This window comes from Bombina bombina, chromosome 1, assembly GCF_027579735.1.
Source record: "Bombina bombina isolate aBomBom1 chromosome 1, aBomBom1.pri, whole genome shotgun sequence".
Taxonomy (NCBI): Eukaryota; Metazoa; Chordata; class Amphibia; order Anura; family Bombinatoridae; genus Bombina; species Bombina bombina.
The window spans coordinates 1,142,368,169-1,142,387,410 of NC_069499.1; the positions used below are offsets into that span (position 1 = coordinate 1,142,368,169).

General features: G+C 39.1%; 1 protein-coding gene across 4 annotated transcripts in view; it reads right to left on the reverse strand.

Moving 5' to 3' along the window:
* Positions 1 to 19,242, reverse strand: part of STAT3 (signal transducer and activator of transcription 3) — a 600,544-nt gene that overhangs the window by 82,198 nt on the left and 499,104 nt on the right. For all 4 annotated transcript variants that reach the window (XM_053699116.1, XM_053699126.1, XM_053699099.1 and 1 more), the window contains exon 22: positions 7,557 to 7,599. In XM_053699116.1, the coding sequence (XP_053555091.1) occupies positions 7,557 to 7,599 (43 nt within the window). The remainder of the gene's footprint in view (positions 1 to 7,556; positions 7,600 to 19,242) is intronic.

Here is a 19,242-nt window from a genome sequence, read left to right on the forward strand (position 1 = left end):
CTAGACTGAAGGTCCAAGGTACCGCCAGGGTGTTTATCAGCACCGCCTGAGTGTCCCTGGACCTCGACCCATACCTCGGAAGCTTGGCATCCTGCCGAGATGCCATGAAATCAAATTCCGGCTGACCCCATTTGAGAATCAGGCTGAAAAACACTTCCGGATGGAGTTCCCACTCCCCCGGATGAAAGGTCTGTCTGCTGAGGAAGTCCAACTCCCAGTTGTCCACCCCTGGGATGTGGATCGCAGACAGACAGCAAGAGTGGGTTTCTGCCCACTGAATTATTTTGGTTACCTCTGTCATCGCTAAGGAACTCCTTGTTCCTCCCTGATGATTGATGTAAGCCACTGAAGTTATGTTGTCGGACTGGAACCTGATAAACCGGACCGAGGCTAACTGGGGCCAGGCCAGAAGAGCATTTAATATCACTCTCAGTTCCAGAATGTTTATAGGTAGAACAGACTCTTCCTGAGTCCAAACTCCCTGAGCCCTTAGGGAGCCCCAGACTGCTCCCCATCCTAGAAGGCTGGCGTCTGTTGTCACAATCACCGAAGATGGTCTGCAAAAGCAGGCACCCTGGCAGAGATGATCCTGAGACAACCACCATTGAAGAGAAACCCTTGTCTCCTGCTCCAGAAGAATTTGAGGAGACAAATCCGCATAATCTCGGTTTCATTGCCTGAGCATGTTTAACTGCAGAGGTCTGAGATGGAACCGAGCAAACGGGATGATGTCCATTGCCGCTACCATCAGCCCGATTACCTACATGCACCGAGCCACTGATGGCCGAGGAGTGGACTGAAGAGCTAGACAAGTATTGAAAATCTTTGATTTCCTGACAGAAAAATCTTCATTGATAGGGAATCTATTATGGTTCCCAAGAAAGTTACCCTTGTATTTGGGACTAAGGAACTCTTTTCCAGATTTACCTTCCATCAGTGAGATTGCAGGAAGGTTAACAACATTTCCGTGTGGGATCTTGCTTGTTGAAAAGATGGCACCTGGACTAGAATATTGTCTAGATAGGGCGCCACTACAATGCCCCGTAACCGAAGCACCGGCAACAGCGATCCCAGAAAATTTGAGAAAATTCTGGGAGCTGTGGCAAGACCGAAGGGAAGAGCCACGAATTGTAAATGTTTGTCTAGAAAGGCAAACCTTAGAAACTTGTGATGATCCCTGTGAATGGGAACATGCAAGTATGCGTCCTTTAAATCCACCGTTGTCATAAATTGACCCTCTTGGACCAAAGGGAGAATGGAACAAATAGTTTCCATCTTGAAGGACGGTACTCTGAGGAATTTGTTTAGACTCTTGAGATCTAAAATAGGCCTGAAGGTTCCCTCTTTTTTGGGAACCACAAACAGATTAGAATAAAATCCAAGACCCTGTTCCTGAATCGGAACAGGAACTATCACTCCCAGGTAGGAGAGGTCTCCTACCCAGTGTTAGAACACCTCTCTTTTTGTCTGGTCTACAGATAATCTTGAAAGCAGAAACCTGCCTCTGGGAGGAAAACTTTTGAACTCTAGTTTGTATCCCTGGGACACTATTTCTACTGCCCAGGGATCCTGAACATCTCGAACCCAAGCCTGAGCAAAGAAGGAAAGTCTGCCCCCTACAAGATCCGGTCCCGGATCGGGGGCAGGCCCTTCATACTGTCTTTGATTCAATAGCAGGCTTTTTGGATTGTTTTCCCTTATTCCAAGACTGATTGGGTCTCCATGAAGGTTTAAACTGGTCCTGCTTGGAGGCGGAAGAGGAAGAATTTCCCTTGAAATTTCGAAAGGAACGAAAATTACTCTGTCATCCCTTTTTTTTTGTTTCTCTTATCCTGAGGGAGAAGATGACCCTTACCTCCCGTAATATCAGAGATTATTTCCGTCAAGCCAGGTCCAAACAAGGTCTTCCCCTTGTAAGGAATCACTAAAAGCTTAGACTTAGAGGATACATCTGCAGACCAAGGTTTCAACCATAAGGCTCTGCGAGCTAGAACAGAGAAACCTGAAATCTTTGCTCCCAGTTTGATAACTTTTTAGGGAAGCATCCGTAATAAAGGAATTAGCCAATTTAAGAGCTTTTATCCTATCCTGGATTTCGTCCAGGCTAGGTTTCAGTCCTGATTGCATCAGACAACGCATCAAACCGATATGCCGCCGCACTAGTGACGGTAGCAATGCACACAGATGACTGCCATTGTAAGCCCTGGTGTACATACATCTTTTTGAGTAACCCCTCTAATTTTTTGTTCATAGGATCTTTGAAAGCACAACTATCCTCTATGGGAATAGTAGTTCTCTTAGCTAAGGTGAAAACAGATCCTTCCACCTTGGGGACTGTTTGCCAAGCCTCCTTAACAGAGTCGGCTATGGGAAACATCTTTTTAAATATAGGAGATGGAGAAAAGGGACTACCCATCCTTAGCAATGATCTCAGAAGCTCGGTCTGGTACCGGAAAAACGTCTATCAAGGAAGGTACCTCAAAATATTTGACAACGACCGTGGAGTCGCTGTCATCCAATGTATTTAAAACCTCCTTAAGTAACAGACGGAGGTGTTCTAGCTTAAACCTGAAGGATACCACCTCAGTATCAGCAAGAGGCATTACACTGTCAGAATCTGAAATTTCACCTTCAGATGCTACAAAGTTATCCTCCTCCTCAGGCTTCTGTGAGGGGACATCTGAAATAGCAATAACTGCGTCAGAAACCTTGCTTACTGAATGTCTGATTTTCCTCTTACGCTTTCCCTGCAACAATGGAAAAGCAGACAAAGCATCTGAAATGGCAGAAGACATGAGAGAAGCGATGTCTTTTAAAGTACTCCAGCGGGAGCTAGAGAGAAAGCGCAGGGCACTGCATGTGAGGGCGGTAAAATTTGGGACGCTTGAGGAGAAAGCTGCGGCATATATTGAACATTGTCATTAGATTCCTGAACAGCATCCTCTTTAGAAAATGTTGGCTCAGAAAAAATTCTATCCCTGTAGTTTAAAGTCCTTTCAAAACATGAGGAACAGAAAGGGATTGGTGGTTCCACATTGGCATCCAAACATAAAGTGATACTTTCTAAGGTCTCTTGGTCCATTGTATTACCCAAATAAACAATTTGACATAAAAAAATTAGTTTTTATTAAGGCAATGCAAAATTATAAAAAAGTTACTGTCCCTTTAAATAATAGACCGTAACTTTTTTATTCCGGTTAAACAAACTTAGTATAGAGAGACTTAACCCGCTAAAATAATCTTGAAAACACCTCTACACCTCAGCAACAGCTTGTTGAGGTGCCTACCTCCTCTGAGCAGGAGCCGTATGATCCCCACAGTGAGTCTCCGTTCTAAACACGTCTGACAATATCAGTCTCCGGAATTATCAGGCGGCTATGATTATGAGATGCGTAGTATGCCTGCTACCATAGAGCTGAGAGAACGGAAAAAAGGGCGTGCAATTACTTGCTACGTCCTGGAGTACCTCCCATTGTGGGCGTGTCCCTAAGGAATCTCCTGGTTGGTTAATTAAGTTATAAAACCGCCGGGAGATGTGGAACCACCGCAATAAATATAACCAGCCCCAGTGCCTGCATCTGAGCTGTCTAAAGTGTCCCCTATGCCCCTAGGAGAGTCTATGAGCCTTATAACTATGAGGTCTGTCCCATATAATAAAGTGCCCAACCTTTTTCTGAGATTAATACTTGTCCCCCAGAAATAAAGCCAGCACTTACCTCATGTGCTGCCTGACAGCATGGCTATCCCTCACATGGACTTGTGAAATTAAAAGAAATTCCTGAGTAAATATCCCTCAGGTTTTCAGCATAAGGGTAGCATCAATATATGGGAGGCGCAGAGAGAATTATGTCCCACAAGTTCCCATTGCTTTAAAGCCACCACTGCTCTACTGAAGAGACTGATATGGACTACGGCTACACCCTAGAACAAAGCAGCACAATCTTGCACTACTTTAAAAACAAACTCTTGATTGAAGAATCTTTTCTAATACCTAATTTACCACCTCCTTGCACTTAACGTAGGCAAAGAGAATGACTGGGTTGGGAGGGAAGGGAGGTGATATTTAACAGCTTTGCTGTGGTGCTCTTTGCCGCCTCCTGCAGGGCAGGAGTGGTATTACCTATAGTAATTAAAGGGCCACTGTAAGTAAATATTTTCTATGCCTGTTACTAACTACCCCAAATACGCTTTTTATCGATAGCATTTCATTAACATATCTCTACCGTATATCAGAAATCTTGTCTGCAAATTTAATTGTTTTCCAAACCCACTCCGTGGGTATCCTTTGCTCTGTACCAATCCGTTTACAATACCTAGGTTTCAAAATGGCGCTTTAAACACAAAGTTATTGGTTTAAGTGGGCAGGATAACGTGACATCATCGGCGAATAAAAGATATAACTTTTAGAACGTTATGAAAATTCGTTTTGGAGAAAATATAGGTCAGTAGGTTTTAATGAATGTTTATTAACTTTAATATGTTAGTTGTTTAGCTTAAAAATTATAACAGAAAGTAATCCTTTAAGATGATCCGTGGACTCATTGTGTCATTAAAAAGAAACAGTAATAAGTTTAACTAGAAGCATTTTTGCTGATGAAACTATAGTGCAAAAATGCTTATATCTCAAATTGAAAAGCATCCATAAACATTATAATTTTTTAACTTTTTATCCCTTTAAAGGGACACTGAACCCAAAATTTTTCTTTCGTGATTCAGATAGAGCATGTAATTTTACGAAACTTTCAAATTTACTCCTATTATCAATTTTTCTTCGTTCTCTTGCTATCTTTATTTGAAAAAGAAGGCATCTAAGCTTTTTTTCTTGGTTCAGAACTATGGATAGCTTTTTTATTGGTGGATGAATTTATCCACCAATCAACAAGGACAACCCAGGTTGTTCACCAGAAATGGGCCGGCATCTAAACTTACATTCTTGCATTTCAAATAAAGATACCAAGAGAAGAAAGAAAATATTATAATATGAGTAAATTAGAAAGTTGCTTAAAATTGCATGCTCTATCTAAATCACAAAAGAAAAATTGTGGGTTCAGTGTCCCTTTAAGTTCAACCTTTGCAAAACGTCATGTGATACATCTTTTTTTCTTTTTTTTAACCAGTTGGCAGTCGTAAAATTTAACTACTACCCTGTTTACAATAACTAGCAACCATGAATACATATAGCCTAGCTATTAATTGACAATTCCTTCGGCATCAAATTCCACAGGTTGACTACTCGAACTATGAAAAGCTATTTAGAGGTGAAATTCTCCTTTCCTTTTACCCTGTTGGGTGACATTCAACTTGCTTGGTATAAACAGAGATGTTGCCAAATAGGTTCCATAAATATATATGTAACAACAATGTTTAACCCCTTAATGACCACAGCACTTTTCCATTTTCTGTCCGTTTGGGACCAAGGCTATTTTTACATTTTTGCTGTGTTTAGCTGTATTTTTCCTCTTATTCATTTACTGTACCCACACATATTATATACAGTTTTTCTCGCCATTAAATTGACTTTTTAAAGATACCATTATTATCATATCTTTTAATTTACTATAATTTTTTTTTATAAAATATGAGAAAAAAATGGAAGAAAAACCCCACACTTTTTCTAACTTTGACCCCCAAAATCTGTTACACATCTACAACCACCAAAAAACACCCATGCTAAATAGTTTCTAAATTTTGTCCCGAGTTTAGAAATACCCAATGTTAACATGTACTTTGCTTTTTTTTGCAAGTTATAGGGCAATAAATACAAGTAGCACTTTGCTATTTCCAAAACACTTTTTTTCAAAATGAGCGCTAGTTATATTGGAACACTGATATCTTTCAGGAATCCCTGAATATTCCTTGACATGTACCTATTTTTTTTTAGAAGACATCCCAAAGTATTGATTTAGGCACATTTTAGTATATTTCATGCCACCATTTCACCGCCAAATGCGATCAAATAAAAAAAATCGTTCACTTTTTCACAAATTGTTTCACAAACTTTAGGTTTCTCACGGAAATTGTTTACAAACAACTTGTGCAATTATGGCACAAATGGTTGTAAACGCTTCTCTGGGATCCCCTTTGTTCAGAAATAGCAGACATATATGGCTTTGGCGTTGCTTTTTGGCAATTAGAAGGCCAGTAAATGCCACTGCGCACCACACGTGTATTATGCCCAGCAGTGAAGGGGTTAATTAGGGAGCATGTAGGGTTAATTTTAGCTTTTGTGTACTGTAGTAGACAACCCAAAGTATTGACCTAGGCCCATTTTGGTATATTTCATGCCACCATTTCACCGCCAAATGCAATCAAATAAAATAAATCGTTCACTTTTTCACAAACTTTAGGTTTCTCACTGAAATTTTTTTACAAACAGCTTGTGCAATTATGGCACAAATGGTTGTAAATGCTTCTCTGGGATCCCCTTTGTTCAGAAATAGCAGACCTATATGGCTTTGGCGTTGCTTTTTGGCAATTAGAAGGCCACTAAATGCTGCTGTGCATTACACTTGTATTATGTTTAGCAGTGAAGGGGTTAATTAGGTAGCTTGTAGGGAGCTTGCAGGGTTAATTTTAGCTTTAGTGTAGAGATCAGCCTCCCACCTAACACATCACACCCCCTGATCCTTCCCAACCACTCTCTTCCCTCCCCCACCTCACAATTGCCCCCGCCATCTTAAGTACTGGCAGAAAGTCTGCCAATACTAAAAATTTTTTTTTTTGCTGTATTTAAAAAATAAAAATAAATAAATAATAAATTCTGCTGTGTAGGATCCCCCCTTAGCCGCCCCCCCCCTTCTGCCTTATTGTGCGCCATATTGGGTACTGGGTGTGCCATATTGGGTACCCAGTTTGAAATCAAATATATATTTTTTTATTTTTAATAAAAAAAAAATATTTTCTGTAGTGTAGCTGCCCCCCCCCTCAACACCCAACCCCCCACCCTCTCGCAGATCGCTTAATATTTTTTATTCCCACCCTCTCTCCCACTTTGTCCCTCCTTAAACTTGTTCCATAGTGTAGGGTTCCCACCCGTCCACACACGCACCCACACGCGATCCCGCCCTTCACCGATGGCCGTCCACTCGCCTCCCAGGATCAGCTCCCACCCACCAACGAACATAGCCATCGATGGCCGATGCAGAGAGGGAAACAGAATGGCTCTCTCTGCATCGGACTGCTAAAAACTGTTATTGCAGGATGCCTCAATATCAAGGCATCACTGCAGTAACAGGAAAGCGGCTGGAAGCGATCAGGATCGCTTCCACCCCTTTCAAAGACCAACGATGTACAGGGTACGTCCTCAGTCGTTAGCTGTATTTTTTTTGGACGACGTACCCTGCACGTCGTTGGTCATTAAGGGGTTAAATGAAAATCTTAAATCACACATTTACTGGGTACTATGACATTGGTCAATATGGCTTTGAGCAAGCACAAGATGATCAATCTTTAAAAATATAAATTTTAGGACACAACATGGAAGGTTAACATTTCCCTTTAAGGGCCACAGCTCACATACGCAATTAATAACGAACAGTGAAATTCTCAATACGTACGGTGTTACGCAGATAAACTTTGTCTTCAGATATGGAACAGTACCTGAAAATAGAATATGTAATAGCTGTAAAAAGAACAGTATCTTTTTGTTGTGTATTTTGTATTTCACGTTAGTCTGTAAATGAACGAAAGAAAATCAGCATTGCACATTTGTATTATCAACAACTTATTTTAAAAGGTAATGTAGCATAAGAACGGTATTTGTTACTTACAGATAAAATCTTTTCTTAAAGGGAAAGTCAAACAATAATTGTTATTGTTTAAAACGATAGATAGTGACTTACCCATTCCACAGTTTTGCATAACCAACCTTGTATCTAAGCTTCTGCAGACTGTCCCTTTCCTTAGTTATTTTGATAGACTTGCATTTTAACCAATCAGTGCTAACGTATAAATAACTCCACGGGAGTGATCACAATGTTATCTATATGGCACACAAAACTAGCGCTGTCTAGCTGTGAAAAACTGTCAACAAACAATATCAAGAGAACAAATAAAAATTGATGATAAAAGTAAATTGGAAAGTTGTTTAAAATAGCATGTCCTAAGTGAATTATGAACGTTTAATTTTCACTAGACTGTGCCTTTAAATTTTAGAGTGACAGCACGTTAAGGATGCAAGTGATGCAAGAAAAAACACCTGCTAGAACACAAGGGAACAATACCATAACCATAGTGAGCTTAAAGAGACACTAAACACATTTCATGGATCTCCTAATCATGGGTGCTGCCATTATGGAACCTAGGTTACATTGCAGGTATCTGAAGCAGAGTTGCTGCACATGTGATGTTGGAATATTGAGAAAGATAGGATTTCAACATGGCAGCACCCATCACTAGATGGAAGCGGTTAATAAACTCAATACAATATATTTAGTGCTTAAAGGGACAGTCTAGTCAAAATTAAACTTGCATGATTCAGATAGGGCATGCAATTTTAAACAACTTTCCAATTTACTTTTACCATTAAATTGGCTTTGTTCCCTTGGTAGTATATTTGAAACGCTAAACCTAGCTAGACAAACTGATTTCTAAACCGTTGGAAACCGCCTCTTAGCTCAGAGCATTTTGAAAATTTTTCCCTGTTAGATAGTACTAGTTCATGTGTTATATAGATAACATTGTGCTCACTCCCGTGGAGTTATTTAGGCGTCTGCACTAATTGGCTAAACTGCATGTTTACCCTGTTTACAATAACTAGCAACCATGGAAACATATCTAAGCTATTAACAATACCTCGGCATCAAATTCCACAGCTTGACTACTCTAACTATGAAAAGCTTTTCAGAGGTGAAATTCTCCTTTCCTTTTACACTACGGGGTGACATTCAACTTGCTTGGTATAAACAGAGATCTTGCCAAATAGGTTCCATAAATATATATGTAACAACAATGTTTAACCCCTTAATGGCACTTTTCCATTTTCTGTCTGTTTGGGACCAAGGCTATTTTTACATTTTTGCGGTATTTGAGTTTAGCTGTAATTTTTCTCTTACTCATTTACTTTACCCACGCATATTATATACCGTTTTTCTCGCCATTAAATGGACTTTCTAAAGATACCATTATTTTCATATCTAATAATTTACTATAAAAAAATATATAAAATGAGGAAAAAATTGAAAAAAATCCCACACTTTTTCTAACTTTGACCCCCAAAATCTGTTACACATCTACAACCACCAAAAAACACCCATACTAAATAGTTTATAAATTTTGTCCTGAGTTTAGAAATACCCAATGTTTACATGTACTTTGCTTTTTTTGCAAGTTATAGGGCAATAAATACAAGTAGCACTTTGCCATTTCCAAAACACTTTTTTTCAAAATGAGCGCTAGTTACATTGAAACACTGATATCTTTCAGGAATCCCTGAATATTCCTTGACATGTACCTATTTTTTTTTTTAGAAGACAACCCAAAGTATTGATCTAGGCCCATTTTGGTATATTTCATGCCACCATTTCAGCACCAAATGCGATTAAATAAAAAAAATCGTTCACTTTTTCACAAATTGTTTCACAAACTTTAGGTTTCTCACAGAAATTGCTTACAAACAACTTGTGCAATGATGGCACAAATGGTTTTAAATGCTTCTCTGGGATCCCCTTTGTTCAGAAATAGCAGACATATATGGCTTTGGCGTTGCTTTTTGATAATTAGAATTAGATTAGACGCTAAATGCTACTGTGCACCACATGTGTATTATGCCCAGCAGTGAAAGGGTTAATTAGGGAGCTTGTAGGGTTAATTTTAGCTTTAGTGTACTGTAGTAGACAACCCAAAGTATTGATCTAGGCCCATTTTGGTATATTTCATGCCACCATTTCACCGCCAAATGCTATCAAATAAAAAAAATTGTTCACTTTTTCACAAACTTTAGGTTTCTCATTAAAAAATTTTTACCCCCAGCTTGTGCAATTATGACACAATGGTTATAAATGCTTCTCTGGGATCCCCTTTGTTCAGAAATAGCAGACATATATGGCTTTGTGCTCACTCTTGTGGAGTTATTTAGGAGTCTGCACTGATTGGCTAAACTGCATGTCTGTCAAAAGCACTGAGATAAGGGGGCAGTCTGCAGAAGCTTAGATACAAGGTAATTACAGAGGTAATACATGTATTACTATAACTGTGTTGGTTGTGCAAAACTGGGGAATAGGTAATAAAGGTATTATCTATATTTTTAAACAATAACATTTCTGGTGTAGACTGTCCCTATAAGGCGATAGTAAACCTGACATGTTTTAAAATCAGGTCCAGAATCTAAGAACTAGTTTAGATGGACTTTAATTGATCACTTCTAATGAAGAACTATTTTTTTAATCTAGTCCATCTAAAATAGTGCTTAGATTCCGGACCTGATTTTAAAACATGTACTTTTTACCATCACTGTCTCTTTAAATTGAAGTGTCCATATTACAGAAATAAGCATGCTGTGCTTCTGGTCCTGCAAGATGTTTTAGGTTATGATGTTAAGAATTTAAGTAATTATTTCCTTAAAACTGTCCTGGCATCTGTTCACCATGCCTGAGGTTCCATGCTTTCCGTGCAATAATTGTCTTAGCACAAAGAGGTTGACTTATGTACATCCCACTCCTGTAATAGGACCATTTTTTTTTTTTGTTTTAAACAAATTTGCCCTCCAATATTCCACTCCTAGAATATGAATGTCAGAGAGGGCCTCTAGGAGTTCTGTATTTAGGAGGATATTGGAGACCTTAATGGCAGAAACACTCTATGATGGTTGGTGTATGACCCAGATACAATCACTTGACAGAAAGAGAATTAATCTTTAAAAGACAGAGGTCGATCACAATCCTTCAGAATATAAACATCTAATGATTTTTTGACATAATTCACAATTAAAAGGGATTTTTTTTTCAGATTTGATAAGCTTTTCTAAAGCACTGAGATCGACCCCAGTGTTTGCTGGATAAAACAGTATATTACACTGCCATGATTTTAAGAACTGCCATGATTTTTGTCATATACTATGTAGGGTGTAGACTGTGGCCATACTCTTGATTAGCAAGTTGCATCTTACATAAAAGTAAAATTACTTGTTTAAAAATAAAAATACAACATCTTGAACTTTGCCAGGCTGTTGTGCTAAAAAGCTGTAGTGAATCTGTCTCAATGTCAAATGCCTGTCACTGTGAGTATTGCCATATTAGTAGTAGCTTCAAACAAAGTTTGGAAAACAGCACACTTTTCTTCTCTGGGGCACGGTATGACAGACTTGCCAGGTCCTCTTATCCAGATTTGTTTCCTTGGACCCAATATTGGACAAATAAAGTTATTTTTTGCCAAGATGGAGGCTGGAATAACTTATTAACTGACTACTGCCTCCAGAGAATCCTTTGACATTAGCTGAAGGATTTTGCACACCACTATAGCCTACATTGTTTTGAAGATAGTATAGCTCAATTGGAACAATAAAGCCAAGTTTGAGGTATTATGAAACTGTTTGGCAGGATAATTCATTCCCAGATTTTTTTTTGCCTTTTTTTTTAAACAAAGACAAGGCCCAATAATAGCAATTTTGTAAGAATGTTGTAGATTAAGAGAAACATTAAAAGGCCTTTTAACCAGATCTCAATATGGGGTACAAATTGCTTACAATATACACTTTGTGCGATGCTAACAAAAAGGTTTTACATCCTAAAGAACCATACATGAGAATAACACAAAATGTAAGCATTAACACGCTCTGAAATGGTGTGAAACTGTCCCTCTTTCCCATAGAAAACAAAATCCTGTCCCATGTCTTTTATGATGACCATCATCTATGCAAGAACTGGCTATGGGGTAGCTAGCATCACTAGCCTTGCCCTGGAAAAGCTTTTATATTAATTTGTTCAAAATAGCTCCCAAAAGTTTCAAGGTGGGATTTTGTTCGACAGGAGGAATGGGAGAAGTCTGGAAAGAAGAATATTCTCTTAGCTCCATTCTCCCAGTGATTTTTCCTGATGGCCAAATAAGGATTTCCAAACAGTGAAAACATTTACAAGAAAAGCATAAAGCCTTAAAGCACCTTTGTGTTATACACATTATGTACAGCACAAAAAAGATCTTCTAAAAAAACTGCATGAATTGAAGAGTATTAAATGCTGGAATATATAAGTTACATAAAACTGGCTACAAGAGGAGCACAGTTGGATGTCTCAAAGAACTGGTTTTATATTTTTAGTAGCCGGGCTGCCAGCATTTATAGCTCCAAAGGTGGAGAAGCTAACTCCATATTAATACACACACAAATAAAAAACATAATTTATGTAAGAACTTACCTGATAAATTCATTTCTTTCATATTAACAAGAGTCCATGAGCTAGTGACGTATGGGACACACATTCCCACCAGGAGGGGCAAAGTTTCCCAAACCTTAAAATGCCTATAAATACACCCCTCACCACACCCACAAATCAGTTTAACGAATAGCCAAGAAGTGGGGTGATAAGAAAAAAAGTGCGAAGCATATAAAATAAGGAATTGGAATAATTGTGCTTTATACAAAAAAATCATAACCACCACAAAAAAGGGTGGGCCTCATGGACTCTTGTTAATATGAAAGAAATGAATTTATCAGGTAAGTTCTTACATAAATTATGTTTTCTTTCATGTAATTAACAAGAGTCCATGAGCTAGTGACGTATGGGATAATGACTACCCAAGATGTGGATCTTTCCACACAAGAGTCACTAGAGAGGGAGGGATAAAATAAAGACAGCCAATTCCTGCTGAAAATAATCCACACCCAAAATAAAGTTTAACAAAAAACATTAGCAGAAGATTCAAACTGAAACCGCTGCCTGAAGAACTTTTCTACCAAAAACTGCTTCAGAAGAAGAAAATACATCAAAATGGTAGAATTTAGTAAAAGTATGCAAAGAGGACCAAGTTGCTGCTTTGCAGATCTGGTCAACCGAAGCTTCATTCCTAAACGCCCAGGAAGTAGATACTGACCTAGTAGAATGAGCTGAAATTCTCTGAGGCGGAATTTTACCCGACTCAACATAGGCAAGATGAATTAAAGATTTCAACCAAGATGCCAAAGAAATGGCAGAAGCTTTCTGGCCTTTCCTAGAACCGGAAAAGATAACAAATAGACTAGAAGTCTTACGGAAAGATTTCGTAGCTTCAACATAATATTTCAAAGCTCTAACAACATCCAAAGAATGCAACGATTTCTCCTTAGAATTCTTAGGATTAGGACATAATGAAGGAACCACAATTTCTCTACTAATGTTGTTGGAATTCACAACTTTAGGTAAAAATTCAAAAGAAGTTCGCAACACCGCCTTATCCTGATGAAAAATCAGAAAAGGAGACTCACAAGAAAGAGCAGATAATTCAGAAACTCTTCTAGCAGAAGAGATGGCCAAAAGGAACAAAACTTTCCAAGAAAGTAATTTAATGTCCAATGAATGCATAGGTTCAAACGGAGGAGCTTGAAGAGCTCCCAGAACCAAATTCAAACTCCAAGGAGGAGAAATTGACTTAATGACAGGTTTTATACGAACCAAAGCTTGTACAAAACAATGAATATCAGGAAGAATAGCAATCTTTCTGTGAAAAAGAACAGAAAGAGCGGAGATTTGTCCTTTCAAAGAATTTGCGGACAAACCCTTATCTAAACCATCCTGAAGAAACTGTAAAATTCTCGGTATTCTAAAAGAATGCCAGGAAAAATGATGAGAAAGACACCAAGAAATATAAGTCTTCCAGACTCTATAATATATCTCTCGAGATACAGATTTACGAGCCTGTAACATAGTATTAATCACGGAGTCAGAGAAACCTCTTTGACCAAGAATCAAGCGTTCAATCTCCATACCTTTAAATTTAAGGATTTCAGATCCGGATGGAAAAAAAGGACCTTGTGACAGAAGGTCTGGTCTTAACGGAAGAGTCCATGGTTGGCAAGATGCCATCCGGACAAGATCCGCATACCAAAACCTGTGAGGCCATGCCGGAGCTATTAGCAGAACAAACGAGCATTCCCTCAGAATCTTGGAGATTACTCTTGGAAGAAGAACTAGAGGCGGAAAGATATAGGCAGGATGATACTTCCAAGGAAGTGACAATGCATCCACTGCCTCCGCCTGAGGATCCCGGGATCTGGACAGATACCTGGGAAGTTTCTTGTTTAGATGAGAGGCCATCAGATCTATCTCTGGGAGCCCCCACATTTGAACAATCTGAAGAAATACCTCTGGGTGAAGAGACCATTCGCCCGGATGCAACGTTTGGCGACTGAGATAATCCGCTTCCCAATTGTCTACACCTGGGATATGAACCGCAGAGATTAGACAGGAGCTGGATTCCGCCCAAGCCAAAATTCGAGATACTTCTTTCATAGCCAGAGGACTGTGAGTCCCTCCTTGATGATTGATGTATGCCACAGTTGTGACATTGTCTGTCTGAAAACAAATGAACGATTCTCTCTTCAGAAGAGGCCAAAACTGAAGAGCTCTGAAAACTGCACGGAGTTCCAAGATATTGATCGGTAATCTCACCTCCTGAGATTCCCAAACTCCTTGTGCCGTTAGAGATCCCCACACAGCTCCCCAACCTGTGAGACTTGCATCTGTTGAAATTACAGTCCAGGTCGGAAGAACAAAAGAAGCCCCCTGAATTAAACGAAGGTGATCTGTCCACCACGTTAAAGAGTGCCGAACAATCGGTTTTAAAGATATTAATTGATATATCTTCGTGTAATCCCTGCACCATTGGTTCAGCATACAGAGCTGAAGAGGTCGCATGTGAAAACGAGCAAAGGGGATCGCGTCCGATGCAGCAGTCATAAGACCTAGAATTTCCATGCATAAGGCTACCGAAGGGAATGATTGAGACTGAAGGTTTCGACAAGCTGTAATCAATTTTAGACGTCTCTTGTCTGTTAAAGACAGGGTCATGGACACTGAATCTATCTGGAAACCCAGAAAGGTTACCCTTGTTTGAGGAATCAAAGAACTCTTTGGTAAATTGATCCTCCAACCATGATCTTGAAGAAACAACACAAGTCGATTCGTATGAGATTCTGCTAAATGTAAAGACTGAGCAAGTACCAAGATATCGTCCAAATAAGGAAATACCACAATACCCTGTTCTCTGATTACAGACAGAAGGGCACCGAGAATCTTTGTGAAAATTCTTGGAGCTGTAGCAAGGCCAAATGGTAGAGCCACAAACTGGTAATGCTTGTCCAGAAAAGAGAATCTCAGGAACTGATAATGATCTGGATGAATCGGAATATGCAGATATGCATCCTGTAAATCTATTGTGGACATATAATTCCCTTGCTGAACAAAAGGCAATATAGTCCTTACAGTTACCATCTTGAACGTTGGTATCCTTACATAACGATTCAATATTTTTAGATCCAGAACTGGTCTGAAGGAATTCTCCTTCTTTGGTACAATGAAGAGATTTGAATAAAACCCCATCCCCTGTTCCGGAACTGGAACTGGCATAATTACTCCAGCCAACTCTAGATCTGAAACACAATTCAGAAATGCTTGAGCTTTCACTGGATTTACTGGGACATGGGAAAGAAAAAATCTCTTTGCAGGAGGTCTCATCTTGAAACCAATTCTGTACCCTTCTGAAACAATGTTCTGAATCCAAAGATTGTGAACAGAATTGATCCAAATTTCTTTGAAAAAACGTAACCTGCCCCCTACCAGCTGAACTGGAATGAGGGCCGTACCTTCATGTGAACTTAGAAGCAGGCTTTGCCTTTCTAGCAGGCTTGGATTTATTCCAGACTGGAGATGGTTTCCAAACTGAAACTGCTCCTGAGGACGAAGGATCAGGCTTTTGTTCTTTGTTGAAACGAAAGGAACGAAAACGATTGTTAGCCCTGTTTTTACCTTTAGACTTTTTATCCTGTGGTAAAAAAGTTCCTTTCCCACCAGTAACAGTTGAAATAATAGAATCCAACTGAGAACCAAATAATTTGTTTCCCTGGAAAGAAATGGAAAGTAGAGTTGATTTAGAAGCCATATCAGCATTCCAGGTCTTAAGCCATAAAGCTCTTCTGGCTAAGATAGCCAGAGACATAAACCTAACATCAACTCTAATAATATCAAAAATGGCATCACAGATGAAATTATTAGCATGCTGGAGAAGAATAATAATATCATGAGAATCACGATTTGTTACTTGTTGCGCTAGAGTTTCCAACCAAAAAGTTGAAGCTGCAGCAACATCAGCTAATGATATAGCAGGTCTAAGAAGATTACCTGAACATAGATAAGCTTTTCTTAGAAAAGATTCAATTTTCCTATCTAAAGGATCCTTAAACGAGGTACCATCTGACGTAGGAATGGTAGTACGTTTAGCAAGGGTAGAAATAGCCCCATCAACTTTAGGGATTTTGTCCCAAAATTCTAACCTGTCAGGCGGAACAGGATATAATTGCTTAAAACGTTTAGAAGGAGTAAATGAATTACCCAATTTATCCCATTCCTTGGAAATTACTGCAGAAATAGCATTAGGAACAGGAAAGACTTCTGGAATAACCGCAGGAGCTTTAAAAACCTTATCCAAACGTATAGAATTAGTATCAAGAGGACTAGAATCCTCTATTTCTAAAGCAATTAGTACTTCTTTAAGTAAAGAGCGAATAAATTCCATCTTAAATAAATATGAAGATTTATCAGCATCAATCTCTGAGATAGAATCCTCTGAACCAGAAGAGTCCAAAGAATCAGAATGATGGTGTTCATTTAAAAATTCATCTGTAGAGAGAGAAGATTTAAAAGACTTTTTACGTTTACTAGAAGGAGAAATAACAGACAAAGCCTTCTTTATGGATTCAGAAACAAAATCTCTTATGTTATCAGGAACATTCTGCACCTTAGATGTTGAGGGAACTGCAACAGGCAATGGTACATCACTAAAGGAAATATTATCTGCTTTAACAAGTTTGTCATGACAATTATTACAAACAACAGCTGGAGGAATAGCTACCAAAAGTTTACAGCAGATACACTTAGCTTTGGTAGATCCAGCAGGCAGTGGTTTTCCTGTAGTATCTTCTGGCTCAGATGCAACGTGAGACATCTTGCAATATGTAAGAGAAAAAACAACATATAAAGCAAAATAGATCAAATTCCTTATAAGACAGTTTCAGGAATGGGAAAAAATGCCAAACATCAAGCTTCTAGCAACCAGAAGCAAATGAAAAATGAGACTGAAATAATGTGGAGACAAAAGCGACGCCCATATTTTTTAGCGCCAAATAAGACGCCCACATTATTTGGCGCCTAAATGCTTTTGGCGCCAAAAATGACGCCACATCCGGAACGCCGACATTTTTGGCGCAAAATAACGTCAAAAAATGACGCAACTTCCGGCGACACGTATGACGCCGGAAACGGAAAAGAATTTTTGCGCCAAAAAAGTCCGCGCCAAGAATGACGCAATAAAATGAAGCATTTTCAGCCCCCGCGAGCCTAACAGCCCACAGGGAAAAAAGTCAAATTTTTGAGGTAAGAAAAAATATGATAATTCAATGCATAATCCCAAATATGAAACTGACTGTCTGGAAATAAGGAAAGTTGAACATTCTGAGTCAAGGCAAATAAATGTTTGAATACATATATTTAGAACTTTATAAATAAAGTGCCCAACCATAGCTTAGAGTGTCACAGAAAATAAGACTTACTTACCCCAGGACACTCATCTACATGTTTGTAGAAAGCCAAACCAGTACTGAAACGAGAATCAGTAGAGGAAATGGTAAATATAAGAGTATATCGTCGATCTGAAAAGGGAGGTAAGAGATGAATCTCTACGACCGATAACAGAGAACCTTATGAAATAGACCCCGTAGAAGGAGATCACTGCATTCAATAGGCAATACTCTCTTCACATCCCTCTGACATTCACTGCACGCTGAGAGGAAAACCGGGCTCCAACTTGCTGCGGAGCGCATATCAACGTAGAATCTAGCACAAACTTACTTCACCACCTCCCTTGGAGGCAAAGTTTGTAAAACTGATTTGTGGGTGTGGTGAGGGGTGTATTTATAGGCATTTTAAGGTTTGGGAAACTTTGCCCCTCCTGGTGGGAATGTGTGTCCCATACGTCACTAGCTCATGGACTCTTGTTAATTACATGAAAGAAATATAGCTGCAAGCAGCAAAAGAGTTGGCCAAGCACATCGCCTTTGCAATGGTATACAAGCAGCTAAGTCACAATGTAAAGCAAGTTTTTACAGTTCTAACACATGCAGTTGGTAAAAAAACACATTTCTTTTTTAAGACACGATGAGTCCAGGATCATCTTAATTACTAATGGGATATTCACCTCCTGGTCAGCAAGAGGAGGCAAAGAGCACCACAGCAGAGATGTTAAATAGCTCCTCCCTTCCCTCCCACTCCAGTCATACTCTTTGCCTACGTTAGTGATAGGATAAACTTCGCTCATATTAGGTCATGGCGATATCTGTAACATTGTATGCTTTTCCCGTGCTAAGCAGGGAATCCGCTTGAAGTAGTGTATTTATTTACAAATGTTTCTTCCCTAAAGCCTGGAGGCGGAAGATACTTTGGTAGTATATGGGGGAAAGTTTCAGTCTCTCTCTGGGTAACTCCTTTATCTGAAACACAGAGATGGAAGTTACTTCCGGAGTATCGAATAAGGATTTCTCAGTCTCTGATGAGGTTATTCCTTTATCTGATACTGAGTTTCTTTTCCTCATATTTTAGCTTAAATCCCTTCATTTACTACTTAGTGGAGATTTTAGCTACTCTGGGTGACCTCGTCACCAGTAGGTTATACTATTATTGTTATGTGCCCTTCTTGGTGCAAGTATATTTCTGTACTAGATAGGGCTATAGGGTACCCCATGTTTCTCTATAACTTAGAGGGAGATGCTATTCGTATGGAGGGACCCTATGGTTAGAAGCTGGATATAGCTACTACTTCCAGTACGGCGGCATACTGGTGTCATACGTTTTCTGTTTCTTTTGGACAGACAACCCCTCTCCCAAGAATAGGAGAAGGGTTTTTTGAGTAAATAACGTAAAGGAAGTATGAGATAATTTCGTTCCTTTCAAGATTGCCGGGAAAATTCTTCCACTCCTTTTCCCAGGTATAAGCAGTTTAAACATTTTGGAGTCCCTATATGACTTATGATAGGGGAATATAGCCCAAGTAGCTTGCTGTTGAGTT